Here is a 21,568-nt window from a genome sequence, read left to right as displayed (position 1 = left end):
TCATTCTATTATGGTGTTAAATGTAGGAGTGAACCATATGGGGAAATCAATGCACATTTATTTTGGGTTTTTTAAATGTTTGCCTAATACTTGTTTCCTGTCTAGCATTTTTTTTTTACCCAATATTAGTGCATTTTGGGCTAAATGTTTTTTTCTCTCCTCAGTTATGTTTTGCTTTTATTTTTTTCCATTGCTTCATATTTTTTCCCCCAAAATATGCTTCAATTTTCTACAATATTTATGTATTTTTTTTAATATTTCCCCTGGATATTTTCAAATTTTCTTTTGTATTTTTTCTTTGTAATTTTTTTTTTTACATACATTTTATTTTAAAAATTAGTGTATTTTTTCCCTTTTTTTTAAAGAAGAAAATCACTCACCTTTGTATTTTTGTTGGAATGTTTATTTCTTATCCATGATACATACTTTTTTCATTTTTCCCAAAAATGTTGACATTTTTCACATTTTTCTGTACTTGTCAGGATATTTTTCCAAACTTAATTTCCCCTCATTTTTCAATTTTTCAATAAATATTTTACTATAATACCTAATACATAATGTTATAGTATAATACAGTATTTTTATGATTTTTTTTACACAATTTTGAATATTTGTCATAAGGTTTTCCCCTATTTTTTATTTTCCACATTTGTATGTCTGTATTCAGATTTTTATTTTCTTTCCCATTTTGATATTTTTCAAATTTCCTTTTTCTCAGTTTAATTTTTAGTCTTTATTCTTGTTTTACTTAGATTTTTATATATTTTTCTTTCATCACATTTTTTTGTGGTAGTTCACTTTTGAGGCACATATCGGCAGCTGCATACATACACTGACTAAAATAACTATTTAAGCTTACTACTGCTGATTATCTTTGCCATCATTGTTCTGCTATTCTCTGAATACATTAGTGTAAGTCTATTCAGCACTTTGCACCTTGGTTGCCCCGTGTGTATGTGTGTGTTAGTGGTGTAGATTAGCATTTTGTCCTTTCAAATATGGCATTAATAACATTGAACGCACCTACTTCAATTTCAAAGCGGCGTTTTGGGTGATTTTTTTTATTTTTTATTTTTTTTTATTGGCATTATCGACACTGGTCATTTGCAGCAATTTCATGATCAATGTTTTGCACTTTTCCATGATTCGTGTCTGAGGACAAATCAAAATGTGCTCATCTGACAGAGGAAGATATGGTCTGAATGTGACATTTTAGGCCAAATCCACAATTCCCACAGGACATTTTAGGGTGAAGTTGTCATTTTTCCGTCGACGTTCTCCAAGGAATGTCTTCATTGTGACAATCCCAGGTAAGGGCTTTGGCCGTTTCATGTTCTTTTATTAATAGTTTAAATTGAATAGTTCGTTTTTTTTCCCCATTGACAATAGGGTCTTGTAATCTGTGCGTTTGTGTTAAGATCAATATTACTCTTATTAAAAAAAAAGCCATAAAGCTAAAAAATATGAAGGAAAACTTATTCCCTTAAGAGAAAGTGAAGAAAACTTGCTTTTCCTCAAAGCCAAAGATTTACTATTTTCACAGAAAAATGTTTCTCTAAATCGCTGAATTGAGATTTACTTTTATAATTAGGATTTTGGAGAATTGCTTTGTATCCGTGCTGCGTCAAGTCAGTTCTATTATTGCAGTCCAGGACCATTCGACAACATTCCACAGTTCCTTTTTTTCAGTCCTACGAATCAGCAACCTCATATTTACTTGTACAGTATACAGTAGGAAGAAAAACTATGAACTCATGGAATTTCTTAAATTTCTGCATAAATTAAAATGTAGTCTTCAGATTCTGATTTTTTTTTGGGAATAAACACCACACAATTATGTTTAACGTATAACATTTACAGGACAGAGAGGAAAATGTAAGTGAGCCTTTGGATTTAATAACTGGATGATCCTGCTTTAGCAGCAATAACCTCATCCAAACGTTTCTTGTAGGTTGAAATGAAACGTACGCAGCAATTAGGATGAATTTTGGACCATTCCACTTTGCAAAACTTTCGCAGTTTGGCTAGATTCCTGGGATTTCTGGTGTAAATAACTATCTTGAGGTTGTCCCACATAATCACAATCATAGTTGGATAAGGTTTGTGTACCTTGCCATTGGTTCTTCCACACATGGTGTTGCGTGGTCATCCCAAACAGTAGAACTTGGGTTTCATCTGCACATACTAGGGAACACTGTACATTTTTCTTTTTATTTCTACATCTGCTTATCAGTTTTTTTCCCCCAATTGCAGCATACTATAAATGTTACAGCCATGGTGCTGCTGTTACTTGTTACCCATGGTGCTGGTGTTCACAATGGGTATCAATCAGGAGGAAAAGTCCCACAGTATGGGTAATAAACCTTTCTTGAGGATTATAAAATTTTAGCACTTAACACCCTGATGGGCTTGGTATGAAGAGGAATTGACCAGGAGGTCACTCTTTTACACACTGCCTAATGCATCCATGCATTTTCTTAGCCGCTTGTCCTCACGAGGGTCGTGGGAGTGCTGTAGCCTAAACATATCCCAGCTGTCACCGGGCAGGAGGAGGCATACACCCTGAACTGGTCACCAGGAAATCGCAGGGCACATAGAGACAAACAGCCATACTCACAATCACACCTGGGGCAATTTAGAGTGTCCAACTAATCTGCCTAATGCAATGGTTTTATAAAAAAAGAAAAACTGTACACCAATTCAACCCGGCGGCGACGCCTGGGCGTCCACGGGGCCCGGGTATCCTCCCTTCCAATTTCGCTCCGCCATTTCCTCTCGTGGGAGTGCTGTTGCCTAAGCATATCCCAGCTGTCACGGGGCAGGAGGCGGGGTACACCCTGAACTGGTCACCAGCCAATCACAGGGCACATAGAGACAAACAGCTATCCTCACAATCACACCTAGGCGCAATTTAGAGTGTTCAACTAATCTGCCTAATGCAATGGTTTTATAAAAAAAAAGAAAAACTGAACACCATAAATAAACAATAAATGTGACAGTTAAACACATTCCAAAAACTGTTGGTAAAATACACAGAAACGACAATAACATAACAACAAGGTTGCAAATTATTGTAAAAATAAATACATTTCAAACTGTGGGAACTATGTGCCCTGACATCATGCCTGCTTGTTTTCTCAAGCATTAGCCGCTAGATTTGCGAGCAATCACAGATAATTTCACAGAGGGCCGGTTGTGCACTCTCTGGGCTTCCTTCATTACATTCTTGTTTAGTCAATGTACTGTTCTAAAGAATCAGTCTTGTATTTCTTTTTTAATCACTTTTTACTGAACAGCACACAGCTTGCATCTGTTGGACATGAAACTACATTCATCTTCGTGTCCTTTTCTTGTTCGCCTCTTGTTGATGTAATATTTTTACACAGTGCCTGCTGGCATTTCGACTGAGGTACCACAGCTGGCTAAAATTGTGCCTTTTTAGACAATATGACAATCTAGTGTTCATATACCTTTGCCTTCCACTGTAAGCACAGTTTTGACAAAATGTTTTACATCTGAATTGCATGGAGAGCACCTGTGAACCGCTATTAAAGCCCATATTTCACAAGTCATTTCTGCTTTCCTGTGAATCACTGAGCTGACATTTACATCTGTGTGGCATGGAGTCGACCTCCAAGCAGCCCTACACCATCATGTTCTTGGTATGGTGTTTTTAGGGTGATTTCTCTCCTAAATGTGGTGTGCATTACAGCATCCATACAGTTCAATCTTGTTTTCATCTGATCAGACTATATTCTTGCAGTATTTTACTGGCTTGTCAAAATGTTGTTCAGGAAACTTAAAACTAGCTTTCATATGCTTGGGCATGGAACAAGGGTCTTGCATGGTGAATGTGCATACAGCCCATGGAGGTGGAGTCCATTACTCACTGTTTTCCGTGTGAAAACAGTACCTGCAGATTTGAAGTCTTATTGAAGCTCTTGGACAGCTATTCTGAATATTCTTTGCACTCCTCTGTCAGAAACTGTATGAAGAGTACCTGATCGAGGAAAATTTATCGTGGTGTCATTGGCTTTCCACTTGCGTATTATTGCCCCAACTGTGCTCACTGAAAAGTTCAGAAGGTTAGTTATGTGGGTGTAACCAGTGCCATCGTTATGTTTTGCAACTATCAGTTTGCTCTGATCTTGAGACAGCTTTCCGTTTTTACCGTAATGCCGTCACATAGAGCAAGTGGCCACTTTTTCTGTGGTACAGCTGCTACTTGGCTGCTCGTTGTCTTCACTGTCAGGTTCCGGTCTCCTGATTGGCTGAAACATATGCTTTGATGATGCCAAGTTGAGTTGGGTCCTCCTGAATGTTGAAATCCTTCTCCACATATTCCAACATGTTGCTCACCATTACCTGTAGTGTGTAGTGCGATGTTTTGGGCAATTGCAACGTAACTTCTGTCAGACCTTGTGATAGATAGAGTAACCATACACCGGGGTCTTGAGCTTTGGGTATGTTCGGGGAAGGCTCAATACATGTCATAAAAACCAAAAATGTTTCCGAAACTATGGTTAAAAACTTACTGGAAATTACCTGGATGTTATCTATTATAATGCAAATTTGAATTTTAACCGATCTCATCACATCGGTCATCTGACCTTTAAAGACCCAGAATATAAACAGTTAAAAAAATGACAGTTTGGAGAAGCAATAAGTTATCGGTGGGGCAGTTATTATGCATCCCTAACTTTTAGTATTTTTCGTTCACTTTCTCTTAAGGAATGAGTGCTTTACTCACTTTTTAAACATCCCGCTGTTACTATATGGATAGTATGTAGCACATTTGCATATTGAAAGGCAAGGTTCCCATGTCTTGCATGACTGATAGCACTCAAATCTGTTTCACAGTCAGCAACTGTCAGCTTTTAGCCATATTTAAAGCAGCTAATCCTACTCAATGCTATTTCCTTAATTCCTATCGGTACATTTGCATCCCGTGGTGGTCTGTAGGAACTGTTGATGCTGTCTGTGTTTTCAGGTGACCAAGATGTCTGAGGAACACTCAAGAAAGTGGACAAGATGCAGGTACACACCATATATATACTGCTATGAGAACACTTATATTAACTTCATAATCATATAGCACATGTGCCATGCGGCAATCACCCTTAATGTTTTAAAACATATAGGTGTTAAAATTCAACATAAAACAAGACACGCAAATGTTTTGTCCATTTCATCAACATCCAATTACGCCATTGACGAGCTTATCAGTTGGACCGTGCTGCTTGATCTAATAAAACCAATAACTTGTCCTTGAATGGGTGACGTGGTCTTTCTGCTGATGATTCCTAAAGGTCTGGTGGGGTTTTTTTGTTTGATTTATTTTTGGTCACATCAAGTGAGCCTGGTTGGATGAGCTTTGGATGTTAGTGTTTGCGGGGCATTGCCAAGGTGCTGGTGCGTCACACGGTTGCAGGAACATGTGCATATGATTGTTGAAGTGCCAGCGACCCGTTTCCAAGACACGGGAGGGGTTGATTTAGGTGACCAGTCTTACACATCTACTTGTTCTCTTGCAGGCATGTACTACAATGGGTCAGAAGAGGTCATTTGACAAGAGAAGTCAGAGGGATGGGATTTTTATGTCGCAGTTTTTAAACTGTACACAAGAGGGCAGGAGTGCCGACATGGATAAAACCTTCCAGAAGGGCGTGCCTGAATCCGAGCATAGTTCTGATCAGAGAACAGAAACTTTTAAGCTAGAGGATGCAAAAGTCAGCAATTTGAGGTTGAGCTTCGATGTTCCTAACCAAACCGCAGATGCAAGGCACTGTGACCAAGTGGGAGAAAATGTCAAACCAGATGGGAGTAAGACAAACAATTTAGCATCAGTTTCATCCGGGGAGGCAACAAAAGACGATGGCAGAATGACAAAAAGCTGCCGGAGAAAGACCGTCAAAGCCAGACAGCCAACGCGAACCAGTCAGAGAATGTGCAGAAAGATGTTCCATACAGAATCCAGTACTGATGAGGAGAAGGAACCGAGTAGAAAGCACTTTTGTTTTTACTGCCAGATGTCTTTCAGCCAGCTGGAAAAGCATTTGGAGAAGAAACACGCGGAGGAAACCGATGTGGCCCACGCCATTCACTTTCCTAAAGGCTCCAAAATCAGACAAACATTGCTGGACCAAATCCGCGACAAAGGCAATTATGAACAATGTGCCAAAGCTCTCCGAAAGGTTGGTGACAAAGATGACCACACACATACAGAGGTGAAGAGTCCTAAAATATGCATGCGGGACTTTCTCCCCTGCCAGCAGTGCTATACTTTTTACCATAAAACCGACTTGTGGTGCCATGAGCAGTCCTGCAAAGCCAGGAAAGGTGACAACAAATCCCCTGAAATTCCAAATGTGGAATCTGTGGGACAAAGCCCCACCTCGCAACTGCTTCCCATGTCAAAGTTCTCGACTGACGGTTGCAGGGAAATTATCCGCACCATGCACCAGGACGACATCACTCGGCGCATAATCCACGATCCACTCATTTGCAAATACGGCAGCGCCTTGTCAGCCAAGTACAACTACGACAAATCTCAGTTTGGCTACATTGGACAAAAAATGCGGCAGCTGGGCAGGTTCATGATCGCCATCAATGAGCTGGACGGCAGTGTGAACTACCTGCACCAATTGTGTCTCCCGTCCAGGTTTGAATTGGCAGTGGAGGGTGCCAAGAAAGTCAGCGGTTTCGACCCCAGTTGCAGTCGTTTCAAAGCCTTTTCCCTGGTCTCCAAAATTGGCTACTCCTTGAAACGGGCTGCTGAGATAGCCTTTGGCGAGAGTTGCATGACCGAAGATCGGCTGACAGAGGGTGAGGTGAGAGCCTTCATTCAGTTAGTGGAAACCAAATGGAGCGAGCGCTTTTCTCGCAGGTTGCTATCGTCATCATCCACCAAACCGGACGTTCGGAAGGCAGAGGTTAATGCATCCAGTGTGACGGAGGACCTGATTAAACTCTACAGGTTCATTGCTGATGAGGGGGACGCAGCCAGGCGGGAGCTGAGGTACAATCCCAGTGTGGCCAACTGGAAGAAGCTGTGTGAGGCCACACTGGCCGACATTTGCCTCTTCAACAGAGCACGCGTAGGCAACATTGGCCGGCTCCTTTTGCAAACATATGCCGGGAAAAAGCTTGGGGGAGTCTTTGTTCCGTCAGCTGATCAAATCAAGAAATGCTCCAAACTGGAGCTGGAGGTCAGTGGCCATTTCAGCCGGGTGGAACTGGAAGGTCAGTTTGGCAGGAATATGTTGGTCCTGCTCACCGAAAAGATGACCTCGTCACTAGATTTGCTGGTGGAAAGCCGCCAAGAGGTTGGGGTTTCCAAAAGCAACCCTTACCTCTTTGCCCGGACTGAAGGACACTCTTTCATCCGAGGGCTTGATTGCTTCCGGAGGGCGGCTGTAGAATGTGGCGTGAAGAACCCTGAAGCGCTCCTGTCACCGGCGCTAAGGGAGCAAATCGCCTGCTGCTGGCAGCTAATGAGCCTCAGCCAAGGTGAGCTGGATCAAGTTGCCAGGCTGCTCGGAAAGACCATTCAGGAGTGCTATGCCTTGTCCAAAAACTCATTGCACCTGGAGGAGGCTAGTAAACACTTGCTCCAGTTAGACCGCATGCGACCAACAATTCCAGCTAACACAGCCAGCAATGGTGAGCATCACTTATTTTGTTTTGGCATTGCATAGATTAACTACATTTCCACTGAGCGATTTTGATTTACAAAATATTTACCTACCAAAACATCCCAAAAAATGTTTCACTAAAAAGATGACAACATTGAGATAATCTGAAAAATAATTGGATGGTTCAGATTAAAAAAAAAAAAAAAAAAATTGCAAGATTTGTACATCATTATTTTGGAATCAGAAATGTCCGCTCACAGTAAAAAAGTATTCTGTTTTGTTTTGTTTTTTTTTAACCTTGTGCAACATCCTTTCCCAAATTTTATTAGCTATACACCCTTAGATTTGGTGCGCACCACTGGGGAGTTTTTGTGTTAGACATTCAAATATTAATAACAACGTGATGCTTTCTTCTTTGTAGGAAGTCCATCCAAAACTGTTCTGAAAAGGCGACCGTGGAGCGAGCGTGAGCAGGCTGCCGTCAGGCATCACATGAGTGAATTTTTAAGAAGAATGAAAGTTCCCGGGAAGAAGGACTGCAACGCCTGCATTACTGCCGAACCGGATCTGGGTGGCAGATCTTGGACTGATGTGAAAAACTATGTGCACAACAGCATCCAGACCATGCGTAGACGGAGTAACCAGCACAGGGGGGAAGCTAACACCAGAGCTCTAAAGCCCAAAAGAGTGGTAGAGGAAGTCCAAAGAACAGAATTGGACAACGGTTCGACAGGTTGTAGTTTGTCTTCGAGATTTCAGGACCACTTGACAGAAAATGTAAATTGTTCCATGTCCATGCTACCACAAGAATCAAATCCATACACCCCAGAGATGCCTTTAAGCTACATGTCTTTGTGTTCTCCTAGTCCAAATCTGGTCCACACCAGTCAGCCAATGATGTCTACGTTCACGTCGTTGAACGCCACCGACACTCAAGTGGTACCCACGTTCACGCCACTCAGCACCACCAGTGCGCTCATGTCGCCCATGTATGCATCCGAAACGGACAGCATCCATCCAATGGCTCCTCCTTATTCGGCAAATACCTCAAATATGCCTCCCCCAGTTTATGCCGAGTCTTTAAACTCTACTATGCTTCCAAGTTATGGTGTTCCCAACACCTCCATGCTTCCCACATTCACGACACTAAATTCCCCGACTCTGCCCTCTGTCCCGACCTTCTCCTCAACTTTAAGCGACCGAAACGCGATGATGGTGTCCTCCTTCACGGCACCCAACCACACCAACGCCCCTCCCTACCCGACCAGTCAGCCGACGACTTCCATGACAGCGCAGGTTGTCCCAACAGTCCAGAAAGTCAGCATTCACGATGGGGCTTCCCCACCACTTCCTGCTCACCAAAACCAACCACACAAACAAAGCCCATCTACTGCCAAACCCCAAAAGAGGCACAAAAGGTTGTGGAGCACCGAGGAGCAGGCTGCAGTCCGACGACAGTTTGGAGACTTCTGCAAACTGCTCAAGGTGCCGGGAAAAAAGGACTGCGATGCATGCTTGGCAGCAGAGCCGGCCTTGACTAGCCGCACGTGGCGGGAAGTCAAGTATTTTGTCCACAATAACATTCAGTCCATGAAGAGACGTGGCCTCGCGGCAGCTCTGCCTGTGATCACTGAACAACCTAAACAGGAACTCCAGACTCCAGCATCAAATGCAGAGTGGGACGGTCCTGTATATCTGTCCCTGTAAATAGCGCTAGCTTAACTTAACATGTAATATGTTATTGCAAAAGTTTAAAAACTACATACAAACATTCAGATCTCGAGTACCACACTCTACAGTTTGCATCAGGTGCGTGAATGGCATGCAATACCTGCGTCCACTACATAAATAATAGGGGTGTAACGAAAAATCACGTCTTGGTTTTAAGGTGACAGTTCCGTTTACATTGGGTACACTTAAGGGAGTGATTCCAAACCAGAAAGAGCATTAATTGCATTGGTACACTGCCGATGTTCAAAAATAGCCTCTGGAAAAAAAAAAAAAAAAAAACATTTTTCAAACATAGCTACAGTATGTGTCGCTTACATGTTCAAAGTGCCTTTTAGAGCACCTAAAAACATAACTGCATGTATAGATAGTTAAATATCACAATTGCACAATATGTGCCCACAAAGTTACACCTCTATCTCGGAACTGAGCTCTTCTTTTTTTGTATTCTGTTTCCCAACATGTTCCCTGTATGAATACATTTCTTTACAGTTTAAAATACAGGTGTCAAACTATTTTTTTGCGTGGGCCACATTGTAGTTACAGATTCCCTCAGAGGGCTGTTATGACTGAGAAACCATGAAAATCGTTTGCCTCATCATATTTACACATTAAATTATGAACTAGTTTGGTAATAACTGTTCATGATGTTTGGTAACACACAAATCCTTGCAATATTTCACCGTTATCATATAGAATAAGGCAATTTGAAATTTTGGTACAGATTTTGAAAAAAATCACGGACGTTGATACACATGATATGCCTTCGTGGGCCACATAAAATCATGCGGCGGGCCAGATCTGGCCCCCGGGCCTTGAGTTTGACACGTTTTCAAAGAATGTCTGTTTCAAAAAAATGCAAATCCAACCTAGGATGCACATTAAATATTTCACATTATACAGTTTTTGTTTACAATCCCATAAATTCATACATAAATCAGAACCTTGTAAAGTCTGTAACTAACCTACACCAGCACAGTAGTAAAGTAAAGATACACTATTTGTATTAAAAATGAATTTAAAAATTTGTAAAAAAAAAAAAAAAAAATAGTACAGTTGTCGACAGCATCATTAACCAAGGACCCCTTTAATTTGATGAAATGTCTGTCACCCATCCATCAATGTATGGCAGTGGTCGAGTACACCCTGAACTAGTTTTGTTCCATTCGCTGTAAATTGATGATTACAGTAAATGTTAATGTAAAATTTCTTTTGACCCATGAATATAAAACGGAAAAAACAACTAGGGTGTTTAACAAAGTGTGCCTTCTTGATGCTGTACTCTTATGCTTCCCTGCAGACTAAACTGTTACGCGGCATTTGTAAAACTCCCTTCGGGACCATGGTAAACATACCCCCTATAAGATTTTTTTTTCTCTTTTTCGGAAAATTAACAAGTATTAACGGCTTAACACTTATGAGATACCATCAAAAAACACATTTAGCCAGACAGCTGCTAGCCAGAGGCTGAGCTGGCGGACTTTGTTTTGTTTTGTTTTTTTTAAATGGCTTAACCTGTCCCTTACCTAATTTGTTCCATGCAAGAACTTTGTACCCCTCTCAGTGTTCCCCTCCCAAAAATCTGATCCTGTTACACCCCTGGTAAATAGCATGACGTCATAACAGTGACCAAAAGTTCATTTCTCTTTCCAATACATGTTTAAAATGTGTTTTAAACGGTTAAAAATGTCACTGCTCTTATATTTTAAAGAGGCTACGTTTCTTACAAAAAATGTACTTCCACCATTGCATAACACTTGCAGACTGCTGTGTCAAGCTCTGGTTTAGTCGACTGAACCTCCCTCTGAACTAACCCTACCAACGAAATGACTTCAACTGAAAGCATTTCTACTCTTGCGCTTGTGGAGTTTGCATATAACGTAATTTCCGGCCGACAAGCCGTGAATTTTTTCACACGCTTTCAACCCTGCAGTTTACAGTGTGTGGTGCTAGCGTTAGCATGGAGCTAGCATTAGCGCACCTGGTTATAAGCCTCGGTACACAGAGTTTAACGCTAACGCTGCACTAATGCTAGCACTAACACTAGCCCCGTGTTAATGCTAGTGCCGTCCTAAAGCTCGCGCAGCGCTAGCGTTAAACTCTATGTGTGCTGAGGGTTATAACCAGGTGCGCTCTGTAGGCTGGGAATTGCAGTACACTTAATGTGTAATGCCTAGATCAGACTACATGATTTTAGCCCCGATATTAGGCTGATTAGCTATTATAGGTGTTTTCCCAGATCGGGCCCAACGTATTTTGTCATGAACGACAAAATTTGTCATAGTGTACATATTCCACGACCAGCAATTTGGCGCTACGACAGCCCCTACAATAACACAATGAAAAGCCTAGTAGAATTTTGGAGGCGGTGGGGAATATCCACCGTGTAGTGTATCATATTGGTGACAATGTTCTGACAGTGCACCTTGAGGTTGACAACACACACACTTAATACATTGCCAGGATCCATTGCTGTTGTGGTCACCACGGTAACGGGTGTATCTAGTAGCATTGTCCAGCGACACATTTTCGGGTTGCGCTTCTCCAACAGTGTATAATTTGATGAGACACAGTCCAGCAAATGCAAAAGAACTGTAGTACAGGTACAGTAGTATCTGCATACATCGTGTAGTGTTGCCAGTCTGACCAAGATATGGAAAGGGTTTATGGTAGGAGTCTGACATTGTGCAATTGTGAGAAACCAAATTTATCTCGTAGTGCGATCAAGGCGTAAAATTGTTTTCCGTGTTTTAATATGTTCCTTTCAAAACCAAATGTAAATGAGAATTTCATCCCCCCATTTTAGCCACCAGTTGGTTCTGATGTTCATTTCTACCTATTTAGCTATGAGGTTTATGTTGTAGATGGCCCCTGTATTGGTAGTAATATGTATACTTGAACCCATGTTCATGTTTATAATCTCTTTATTATGCTGCCCTGTACAAGAACTACGTAGAATAATTTTTTTACTTTGTGTATTTTGTGTGAGAAAGAGAAAATACTACAGTGGTTGGGAAAATTAGATACCCAAGATTTGATTATTACTGGCCCACAACCAAACCTCCCAAATACTTTTTTTAATTAATTATTATTATTACTGTTATTGTGTGTGTGTGTGTCTGTGTGTGTGTGTGTGTGTGTGTGTGTGTGTAAATATATATATTTATATATATATATATATATATATATATATATGTGTGTGTGTTACGGTTATCCCAGTTCCCGATGCCGGACTTTAGTATAAACACTATGGTTGTAGCTATTGAATGAATATTTTGTGAATGAAGTATTTTACAGATTATCTTGTCGGTTTAATCACCAAATCACAGAATTGATTTTCCATTTTAAACACTATAATGCGCATGTGAGGTGTAGGTAAAGTATTGTTTTTCTCCACGTGCGGTCATCATCCTTGGACGCTAATTTACTGTAGCATCTGTGGCTTTGTGTGAGTAAAGCTTTAAAAGGCGGGGCCTGGGCTGGTGAGTGATGTGGGCATCAGCATATAAGGGTTTATAGTTGGCTGGCTATTAACTGATTAAATTAACTAAACGCAATGTTATGTTGTGCTTCCGGCCTTAATGTGCTGTTTCAGTACATGTTACACTTTATCTTCCTTTTCGAATCTTTAGTAGGTAGCTTTTTTATTTTTTCCAAAAGTGTTTTTTGCCCAAGCCACCACTGAAGATGAGCCAATGCTGTTTTAGCCCATCAGATCGTCTGTCGTCTTGTTGTATTTTTCAGTGTTTCTTTACATTTAGTGAATGTCTTCTTTATTTCCTGCGCTTTCAACTTGGTGACCCACCGAAAATGACATTTTAGTCTAACAATCGGTCGAGGGCGACCCATTGCCATATGTAAAAAGATCACTGAACATTATTTTGTTTCTGTAGCAGAGAATAATCATACAATAATTACTGCGTAAACAAATACAATACTTGCCGTAAATGAACAAAACGTCTTACTATACTTGCTCAAATAAACAGTAAAATATATTACAAATAATGCAAGCGGAAATATAGGGAACCACTCATTCTATTTCAGTTTGATACATTTATCACAAATTCGATGGGCGAAATAAATAAATAGCCATCTGCTTTACACAAAATCCATACACCTTAGCTGACCAACAAGGTGCCTGAAGTAAAATAAGCAAAGTACAGTCCGAGCGATGCATGCACAAAACGTAGCAATAACAGTGAATTTAGAACCATTGCCTCTAAATTTTCCCCCACTGGCTGTCATTCCAAACAAAATAAATATCTTGTAGAATGTTGTCCAAAAATCACACACGAGGGGACCTCCTACATCATATGGAAGTTTCTGTGTTTGTAATACCGAATTCCAAAGAGAACTTTAGCACGATAGCTGCAAGTGTGAAATGACCCAAAATGTGGGACTTTTTTTTTTTTCACTGATAGACTTTCCCCCCCTCGGTCGTGGTTTACTATCTTAATTTCTGTCTACATAAAGTAGTTCATGGCACTTGTTGTAACATTAGTTTGGTTGGATAAATGATCCCTGCAAAGCTTCAAGGCAGAGATTTTGGTTTGACTTTGTTTTTTTAATAATAGAATTATTCGATAAATTTTTGCAGTCTCATTAGCTAATCAAAACTTGAGTCCTGCATGGGTCGTATTTTTTTTTTTTTTTTTTTTTTTTTTAAGATCGAGCTCCAATTCGCCGATATATGACCTGAAGGGTCACTCTTTTGGTATTACGTACTGTACATTGGATAAGTCTGTTCAATACGAATGAAAACCCTCACAATCTATATTTGTTTTGTCCAGAAATGTATTACAGAGCTCCTCCAGTCTATCCTGTTGTAGTTTATCGTTTACCGTAAAAATAAAACTTCTCCAGTATTGTCCAGACATTTTAAACGTTCTTCCAACATTGCTGTTAATATCCATCAAAAAAGAAGTCCTATTTTTCAATTTTGGTCTTAGTTACCACGTGTTCCCCAGTCAATGCCTTTTATGATGTATCGTAAGGAACTTAGAATCTGTGCTTGTACAATAAAACATTTTTTGTCTCAACAGGCCTATGATCTGTTTTTTTTGTTTGTTTGTTTGTTTGTTTTTTTGTTTTTTTTTTTTGTCTTTGCATTTCTGGACGTGAAAATACTTTGTGCATCTGTGTGTCAAGCTCTGCCCCTTAGGTACTCTACTACTACTAAATTGACCAAAGAAAGTCTTGAAAAAGCTTTACAGTACAAAAAAAAAGTAGTACGCAATGAAAATGTCTTTAAAATGAAAATATGTATAAGTACAGAGAAGCTTTTGTTTGAAACCGCCTACTTTTCAAGTGAGCAAAATTATTGGAACAGACAAATTTACTTGAACTGAATATTTAATATTTGGTGGCACAAGCCTTACTTGTAGTAACTGCAACAAGCCTGTGACATAGTGAGTTCACCTTCATTTGAAATGCTTTTCTTGGGCTTTACTGCAGTCTCTTTCAGTTTTTGTCTGTTTCTGGGTGTTTCTCCCTTCAGTCTACATGCATCCTCTATTGGGTTAAGGTCTGGTGATTGATTGCCCAGTCTTAAACCTTCCACTTTATCCCCGTGATGAAGTCCTATGTTGTTTACGCAATGTGTTTTTTGTCATTGTCTTGTTGCATGATGATGCTTCTCACGATTAGTTTGGATGCATTTTCCCTGTAAATTGCCAGACAAAATGGTTTTGTAGACTTCAAAATTGATTCTATTGCTAGCATCATTGGTTACATCACCAGTAAAGACAAGCGAGCCTGTTTCAGAAGCAGCCCTGAGATTACCTTCACCTTGCTTCACAGATGAGCCCGTGTGTTTTGGATCATAAGCAGATCCTGTCTCCATACTTTGACCTTTCCATCACTTTGGTGTAGAGGTTAAACTAAGTCTCATCAGTCCATAACACCTTGTTGTAAAACTTTTATGGCTCATCTCTATACTTCTTGCAAAATCCAACCGCCTTCTGATTCTTTTTGCTTATGAGAGGTTTGCCTCTTGTGGTATTGCCTGCTTATTTCTTCTCTCAAAGTCTTCAAACTCTATTGTGACACCTTCACCCCTGACCTGTGGAGGTTGCCAATGATGTGACCGAGTGCTATCTTTGGCTCTTTCTTCACAGCTCACGCAATGTTTCGGTCATCAACAGCTGTTGATACCCTTGGCCAACCTGTTAGATGTTTTTTGCTCAGTTCACCATTATTTTTTGTTTGCAGGATATAGATACCGTAATTTCCGCCCTACAGATCGCACCTGATTATCAGCCTCGCCCAGTACATTTGTAAAGGAAAGACCATTTGGTACATACATAGGCCGCATCTGTGTAAAAGCCGCAAGTGCCCACATTGAAACCCACATGGAAACACGAGATATTTCCAAAGAAAGACGGTAAACAGAAAGCGTTTTCAAAGTTTTAATACCTTAGCTTAGTTTAACATAGCAACAACACGGTAGCACGAACAGGGCTGGTTTAAAAAAAAAAAAAAAAAAAAAACAGCCGCGGCAGCTACACATTAGCAAGTCAATAGCACAGCTAAAACAAAAAAAAAAAAAAAACGAAATCACTGAGATGCGGCAGTAACACAGTAGCTAGTGCCGCGCTAACAGGGCCAGTTGGAAAAAAAACATACCGGCAAAACACATATATTGCACCGGTCTCACTCTTACCTTTTCCACTCAAGTGCCCCCTTGCAGCCGTTAAGGGTTAGGGTTAGGCACAAAAAATGCACAAATGAGTTGCATCACTGCATAAACTGCAGGGTTGAAAGCGTGTAAAAAAAAAAGCGCGTCTTATGGCCGGAAATTACGGTAATTGTTGTATTAGCTGTGCACAATATTTGTGCAATAGCGCTGATTGATTTGCCCTCTTCTACGAGCTTGAAAATTAGTTGCTTTTGATCCATAGACTGCTTTGGCAGTTGTGTTTGCTTAACAGCAAATACAACTTTCATGGGTGAAACCCAAAGCCATGTGACGACATGGCATGTAAAGAATCAGAATGAGAGAGAACATTTTTTCAAATGTCACAAATTATTTTACGTTTTTTCCGTGTGTGTGTGTGTGTGTGTGTGAAGTCTGGAAAAAGTGAAAGTTTGATTTCACAAATGTGTAGGAACCCAAACGTTGGGCCTGTGTCCCGTCGATGAGTATGATCTATGTAAAGCACTGAGATGTATTCATATTCATAAATATGAAATGTATAAGGACTCTATAAGTGAAGTTTTGCTATTTGAGTGTGTTTTGTGTTGTAATATTTATTTTCTTTTGAAGTATGCAACTAAATGTGGTCCTTTAAAAAATGTATGTCAGATATTGATATCACCATATATGGTTGGTCTGATGTGATACTTCATTGATATAGATATTGTCGCTATTTTATTAAAACCAAATATGTGAATATATAGCTTGACTGAAGGAGCTTCAAAATGAATGAAAAATGTTAATACTGCAATATATTGTTTTCCGATACGATACCGTCTCAATAATAGACATTATTGCTATTTTTTTTCCACAATACTAATGTTGTTTTCAATACATGATGATGTCATACCAGGACGTCAGCGGAATGTCGCTAAGCATGCTGGCGGCAGCAGGTGGTCAAGACGACATCCTCCGCTTGCTAATCAGGAAGGGCGTCCGGGTGAATGGTCGCCAGAAGAACGGCACCACGGCCCTGATGCACGCCGCCGAGAAGGTGACAGAATTGGGATATCCACACACCCTATTGATCACTGTACTTTGCATCCGATCCTGTTTTGTAATATCTTTCAGAACTTCGTGACGACAGTAGCAATACTGTTGGACGCCGGCTCGTACGTCAATGCCCAAACGCTGGGAGGTGAAACCGCGTTGATGAAAGTGAGGCTCCATTTTTATCACTTTTTTTTTTTTTTTAAATATTGTGGATGCTGGTGTTCATCGGTATGAAAGACCAAACCAAAGCAAAGCAAATTTATTTGTACAGCGCATTTCATACACAAGGTAACTCAATGTACTTTACATGATTAAAATCATTTAAAAACAAAAAGATAAAACATTTAAAACAGCATAAAAAACAATAAAAATCACAAAAAAAATATAAAAAAAGACAATTAAAACAGTGCATACAGTGCAAGTAATATGATCAAAAAGTGGATATATTTTAAAAAGCATGAGAAAAAAAGAAGAGTTATCAACCAGTGATATCACCGTGACCAAGTGGATAAATATGAACCCATTTGAACAAGAATTTGCTCATTTTGGGTCAATTCGAGGGAATGAGTTTTGTTAGAAAATGAGAAAAGAAATCTTCACTAAACACCAGTTTCACACAAAATTGGGTAAGCATCTATCATATCAGGATTAAACTGAATCAAACAAGGAGTCAACCATTTTGATTTGAAATTGCCATTTCGTTCGAATTCCAAAGTGATTTTGTTACATTAGGGGAGAAAAAAAGGAGATCTATGAAAACTGAACCCACCAAAAAGTCTTCAAGACTCATGCCACAAACAATAATGGAAGTCAGCCATTCAGTTTTCGAGCAGCCATTTCTGGTGAATTTCTCTGCTTCTAGCAGGGAATTGAGCCCCAAATGTAGTCAGCCTAAATAAGATGGAGGATGTAAAGAGTTTGATTGACCTGTTTTTTTACTTCGGCCACCCACCAGGCTTGCAAGCGGGGCAATGCTGACATTGTGCGCCTCCTGCTGGAGAATGGCGCTGACTGCAACATCCTGTCCAAGCACAAGACCACCGCCTTGTACTTTGCCAAGTTGAGCAACAACCTGGGCGTGTGCGACCTCATAAACAACCACACCAATATGTGAGTCTTTTAAAGTGCCGCTGTCATGAAATGGATGATTTTTTAGTATGTTGTTAATGAAAAACCGGCAGCTGGTATGGACCCATGCGTTTTTTCACCACGAAACTTGATTTTGACGTATATGGCCTTTTGTAACTGACTGCCATGAAAATCCTCTTGAGGCATTTGTTTTGGTGAAGAAGCAGGAAGTGATGTTAATGGCCAGTAGCGCACTCAGGTGGGCTTAGATGTTTCTACTAGTTTTACCTGCGGGAAGGTAGCTCTTTGTTCCTTCGTGTTAGCCAAAATGCCGGCTTGTTGCATTGCTGGATATTGCTCGAACACTCGGGAGGATGGATTTACCCTTCATAAGTTTCCAAGAGACCCGCTTCGTCGTGAAAAATGGATTGCACGGGTGCAAAGGATGAGAGCTTCGTGGGTTTCAAATGACAGGTAGGTGTGTATTGAGGTACGAAAAAAAAAAAAAAACTAGTTGGGGGGGTAATCCTTTCAGAACGTAACAAAAGATCCGCGTTCATAAGTCAGACATGCTAAATGTGTTGATGTGCCCATCAGCGCCGTGTCCGCCGATCACGGCATCGGACGTGCTTCCGTGTCCCATAGTAGGTGGGCGGACAAGCCGCTGCCAGCCTGGCTCATACATTGTGTCTGGGAGTCTGTTGTTAGTTAGAAGTGATCCGTATATCATCTCAATATGGCTCAAAAGATTAAGGTAATATTGTCTCGGACACGTCAGTCGATTGTGAGATGTTCTCTTCTTTGAAAGGAGCTTCCATGTCCCATAGTAGGGCCACAGCGTGTTTTCAATGGCGAATGTCCAGGGTGACGTCACGGGCAGTAGATGCAGCCAATATGGCGACCACCTGGATGTCGAATGACACTGCCACAACTTTCCGCATGGATGACGCGCACTCCGCTCATATTTATTTTTTCGTACAGACATTGAAGTTAATATTGTTATATGTATTTTCCATTTCAATATCTATTTTAGAATGTTTATAGGCATGACACCTGGGCTTTATGGAACTTGGTGTAGCAGCATGTGGCTCTGTACTAAAAAGATAACTCTTAACAGGCTGTCCAGTGTGGCCGAGGACACCGTCCGGGTGTACTTCGAGAGCCGGCTAATTCTCCTGGAGCCCGTGTTCCCGTTAGCCTGTCACCGACTGTGCGAGTGGCCAGAATTTTTCACAGAGTTCGCCTACAAGCCTCAGCCAGTGACAGAAGGTAAATCTAACACGACTAGTCACTTTTTGCTAAGCAGAAACTCACAGGGGAGATAATTTTCGCAGCAAGTCCGTAATATTGCATGGCCAACATTAAAAATGGGATCACTGACTTCCTGTGTTTGCTACGCTAGTGAGCATAACTACGATTGATGACATGATTGCTTGAAGCTGATAGAAAATTGAGTTTTCTTAATTAATGGCTGATGCCTTTGGAGAAACAAACAAAGCTTAAACAACAAATATTTTTCATGCCTATGTGATGAAATTACCCGTTTTACCCAATGCAATTTCGGGTTAGCTATTCCTAACATTATTACAGTGACCTTATTCTGTTATTGGCGCCCTTTGCTCTGCTGGCTCACGCTGCGAGGAAATGGAAAGGGAAGGTCAACAAGAACACAAAAAGGAAAAGCAACTGTTAGCATTTGAGCAGATATAATTGCCATATCAAGCTTCCTTAGCTTCCTTTAAAATAATAACAAACTACATGTTAAGAATGTAAAACCTTCCATCATTCTGCCTGAGTGACTTTTTGTCCTCTTGATTGCTATCCTGCTATATCTTAGCATCCCATCTTTCAGCTTGTTCGCATGTTAGCGTAACAAATTTTAGCATATTGGAACATTTCAATTTTCATTCCAAAAAGCACGAGACTGCTGGACAAGATGTACACTGTTATCAAACAAATTTATGCTTTCTATCCCCTGTTTATCTGTCTATGTTTGTAAGCAAAATGTTATTAGCATTTTTAGCATAACTGTGTTCCTAGAAATGTTTGTGTACTCCTTGCATGTTGCTAAAAGATGCCAACAATTAGCATGTTAGTAATTTCCCTTCCTCATAAAGCTTTGAGCAATTTGCATCTGTCCGTTGAGGCACAAAAGGTTTGGGGTGTCTACTGACCTAGTTATACAAATGTTGTTCACTTGCTCACGCTTAGCATTGTGTCTTTCCTCCACAGGCACGGGCATCCTCCTCTTCATCTTCCACGCTAACTTTCGCAACGAAATCACTGCCCGCCTAGGCGGCCCATGCGGCGTCCAGGCTGTGGTGCTCAACGACAAGTTCCAGCTGCCCATCTTCCTGGTCTGTTCGGTCCTGGTCCCGCTATCCACCATTTGGGGTGTTGACATTGACTTGGGACTATTTTTTTTGTTTGTGTTAAACAGGACAGTCACTTCATCTACTCCTTCAGTCCCGTGGCGGGAAACAACAAACTCTTCATCCGGTTAGCAGAGGCACCCTCAGCCAAGGTGATCGATTGTTAGCTTTCTAACTGTTGGGGTGTCAGTATTCCACCTAGCTCAAACGGGATTAGCACTGTTGCACCCGTCCACTGATTCAAAATGTTCTGGGATTGACATTCTGGTTTTAAGTAGGTTGTGGTCATAATAACACTGAACATGTTGGCATTCAACCTAGCATAATAGGTTTTAGCACTATAGTAGCTACCAGAAACGGCCAAAATGTCCTGAGGCAACTCCACTCTGCGTCGTCCGAGCCAAGACCAGCAGTAGCGACACCTTTGACTTGGGGAAGAACTGCAGCACATTTTCAAAACTGCGCACATGGCTTGGTGTATAAAGGCAAACTATGTGCAGTAGAGCCAAAGTGATGTCGTAGTGTTCATTAACACTTCCAATGGACCTTGCCGATGGCGATCTTAAGCTCCGCCCCCTTAGCCATGTCCCACAATCTTACAAAATGGCAATTGAACAGAACATGTTTGAAGTCGATTCTCTATCGTGTATTCCAGAAAATATTGGGGTATTTTTTTGCCAAATGTGTCAGACTTGTCCAAGAGAGATCTACAGAGAGGTGTCAACTATTTCACGCAAGGATATGTACAGAGAATTAAGATTTTGGACAGAGCAGGACGCATTGTCAGAGTTACAGCGAAATGTTGGTGATCGATGCAAAAAAGTTTGAAGCCTCACACAGTTCATACTGAAATCGAACAGGACAAAATAGTGGAATCGTATTGCACATGTTAAGCAGGGTGAGTACTTTTTACTTGGAAAGATCACGAGTAATATCGTTGTAGTCTTGATAAGTGAGTGGATGTATTCGTTTGACTTGGCTCGTAAACGAACCCAGTGCTCTGTCTTAAAAGTCCGATGTGACACAAATGGCCAAATAGCCATTTCTCTTGCATGACATCGCGTATTTACGTATCCCGA

The 21,568-nt window shown here is 40.7% G+C and overlaps 2 protein-coding genes across 3 annotated transcripts in view; both read left to right on the top strand.

Annotated features, from left to right (window-relative positions):
- The window catches only part of mphosph8 (M-phase phosphoprotein 8), a 30,177-nt gene that overhangs the window by 7,205 nt on the left and 1,404 nt on the right, over positions 1-21,568 (top strand). Inside the window, 6 exon segments of the mRNA XM_061841302.1 lie at positions 16,910-17,050; positions 17,128-17,214; positions 18,005-18,159; positions 19,235-19,386; positions 20,350-20,474; positions 20,558-20,641. Coding sequence (XP_061697286.1) covers positions 16,910-17,050; positions 17,128-17,214; positions 18,005-18,159; positions 19,235-19,386; positions 20,350-20,474; positions 20,558-20,641 — 744 coding nt within the window.
- Positions 741-14,401, top strand: LOC133512056 (uncharacterized). Of its 2 annotated transcripts, XM_061841299.1 has the most exons (4): positions 741-1,310; positions 4,991-5,037; positions 5,535-7,662; positions 8,056-14,401. In XM_061841299.1, exons 2-4 carry the CDS (start codon positions 5,032-5,034, stop codon positions 9,339-9,341), a joined length of 3,420 nt encoding a protein of 1,139 aa, XP_061697283.1. In that variant the 5' UTR covers positions 741-1,310; positions 4,991-5,031; the 3' UTR covers positions 9,342-14,401. The 2 variants fall into 2 exon arrangements, with proteins under 2 accessions (XP_061697283.1, XP_061697284.1); XM_061841300.1 differs by lacking the exon at positions 741-1,310 and having other exon boundaries at positions 4,320-5,037.

Source organism: Syngnathoides biaculeatus, chromosome 14, assembly GCF_019802595.1.
Source record: "Syngnathoides biaculeatus isolate LvHL_M chromosome 14, ASM1980259v1, whole genome shotgun sequence".
NCBI classification, from domain to species: Eukaryota; Metazoa; Chordata; class Actinopteri; order Syngnathiformes; family Syngnathidae; genus Syngnathoides; species Syngnathoides biaculeatus.
The sequence above is the reverse complement of the archived record's forward strand: the minus strand, read 5'-3'. Positions and strand labels throughout refer to the sequence as shown.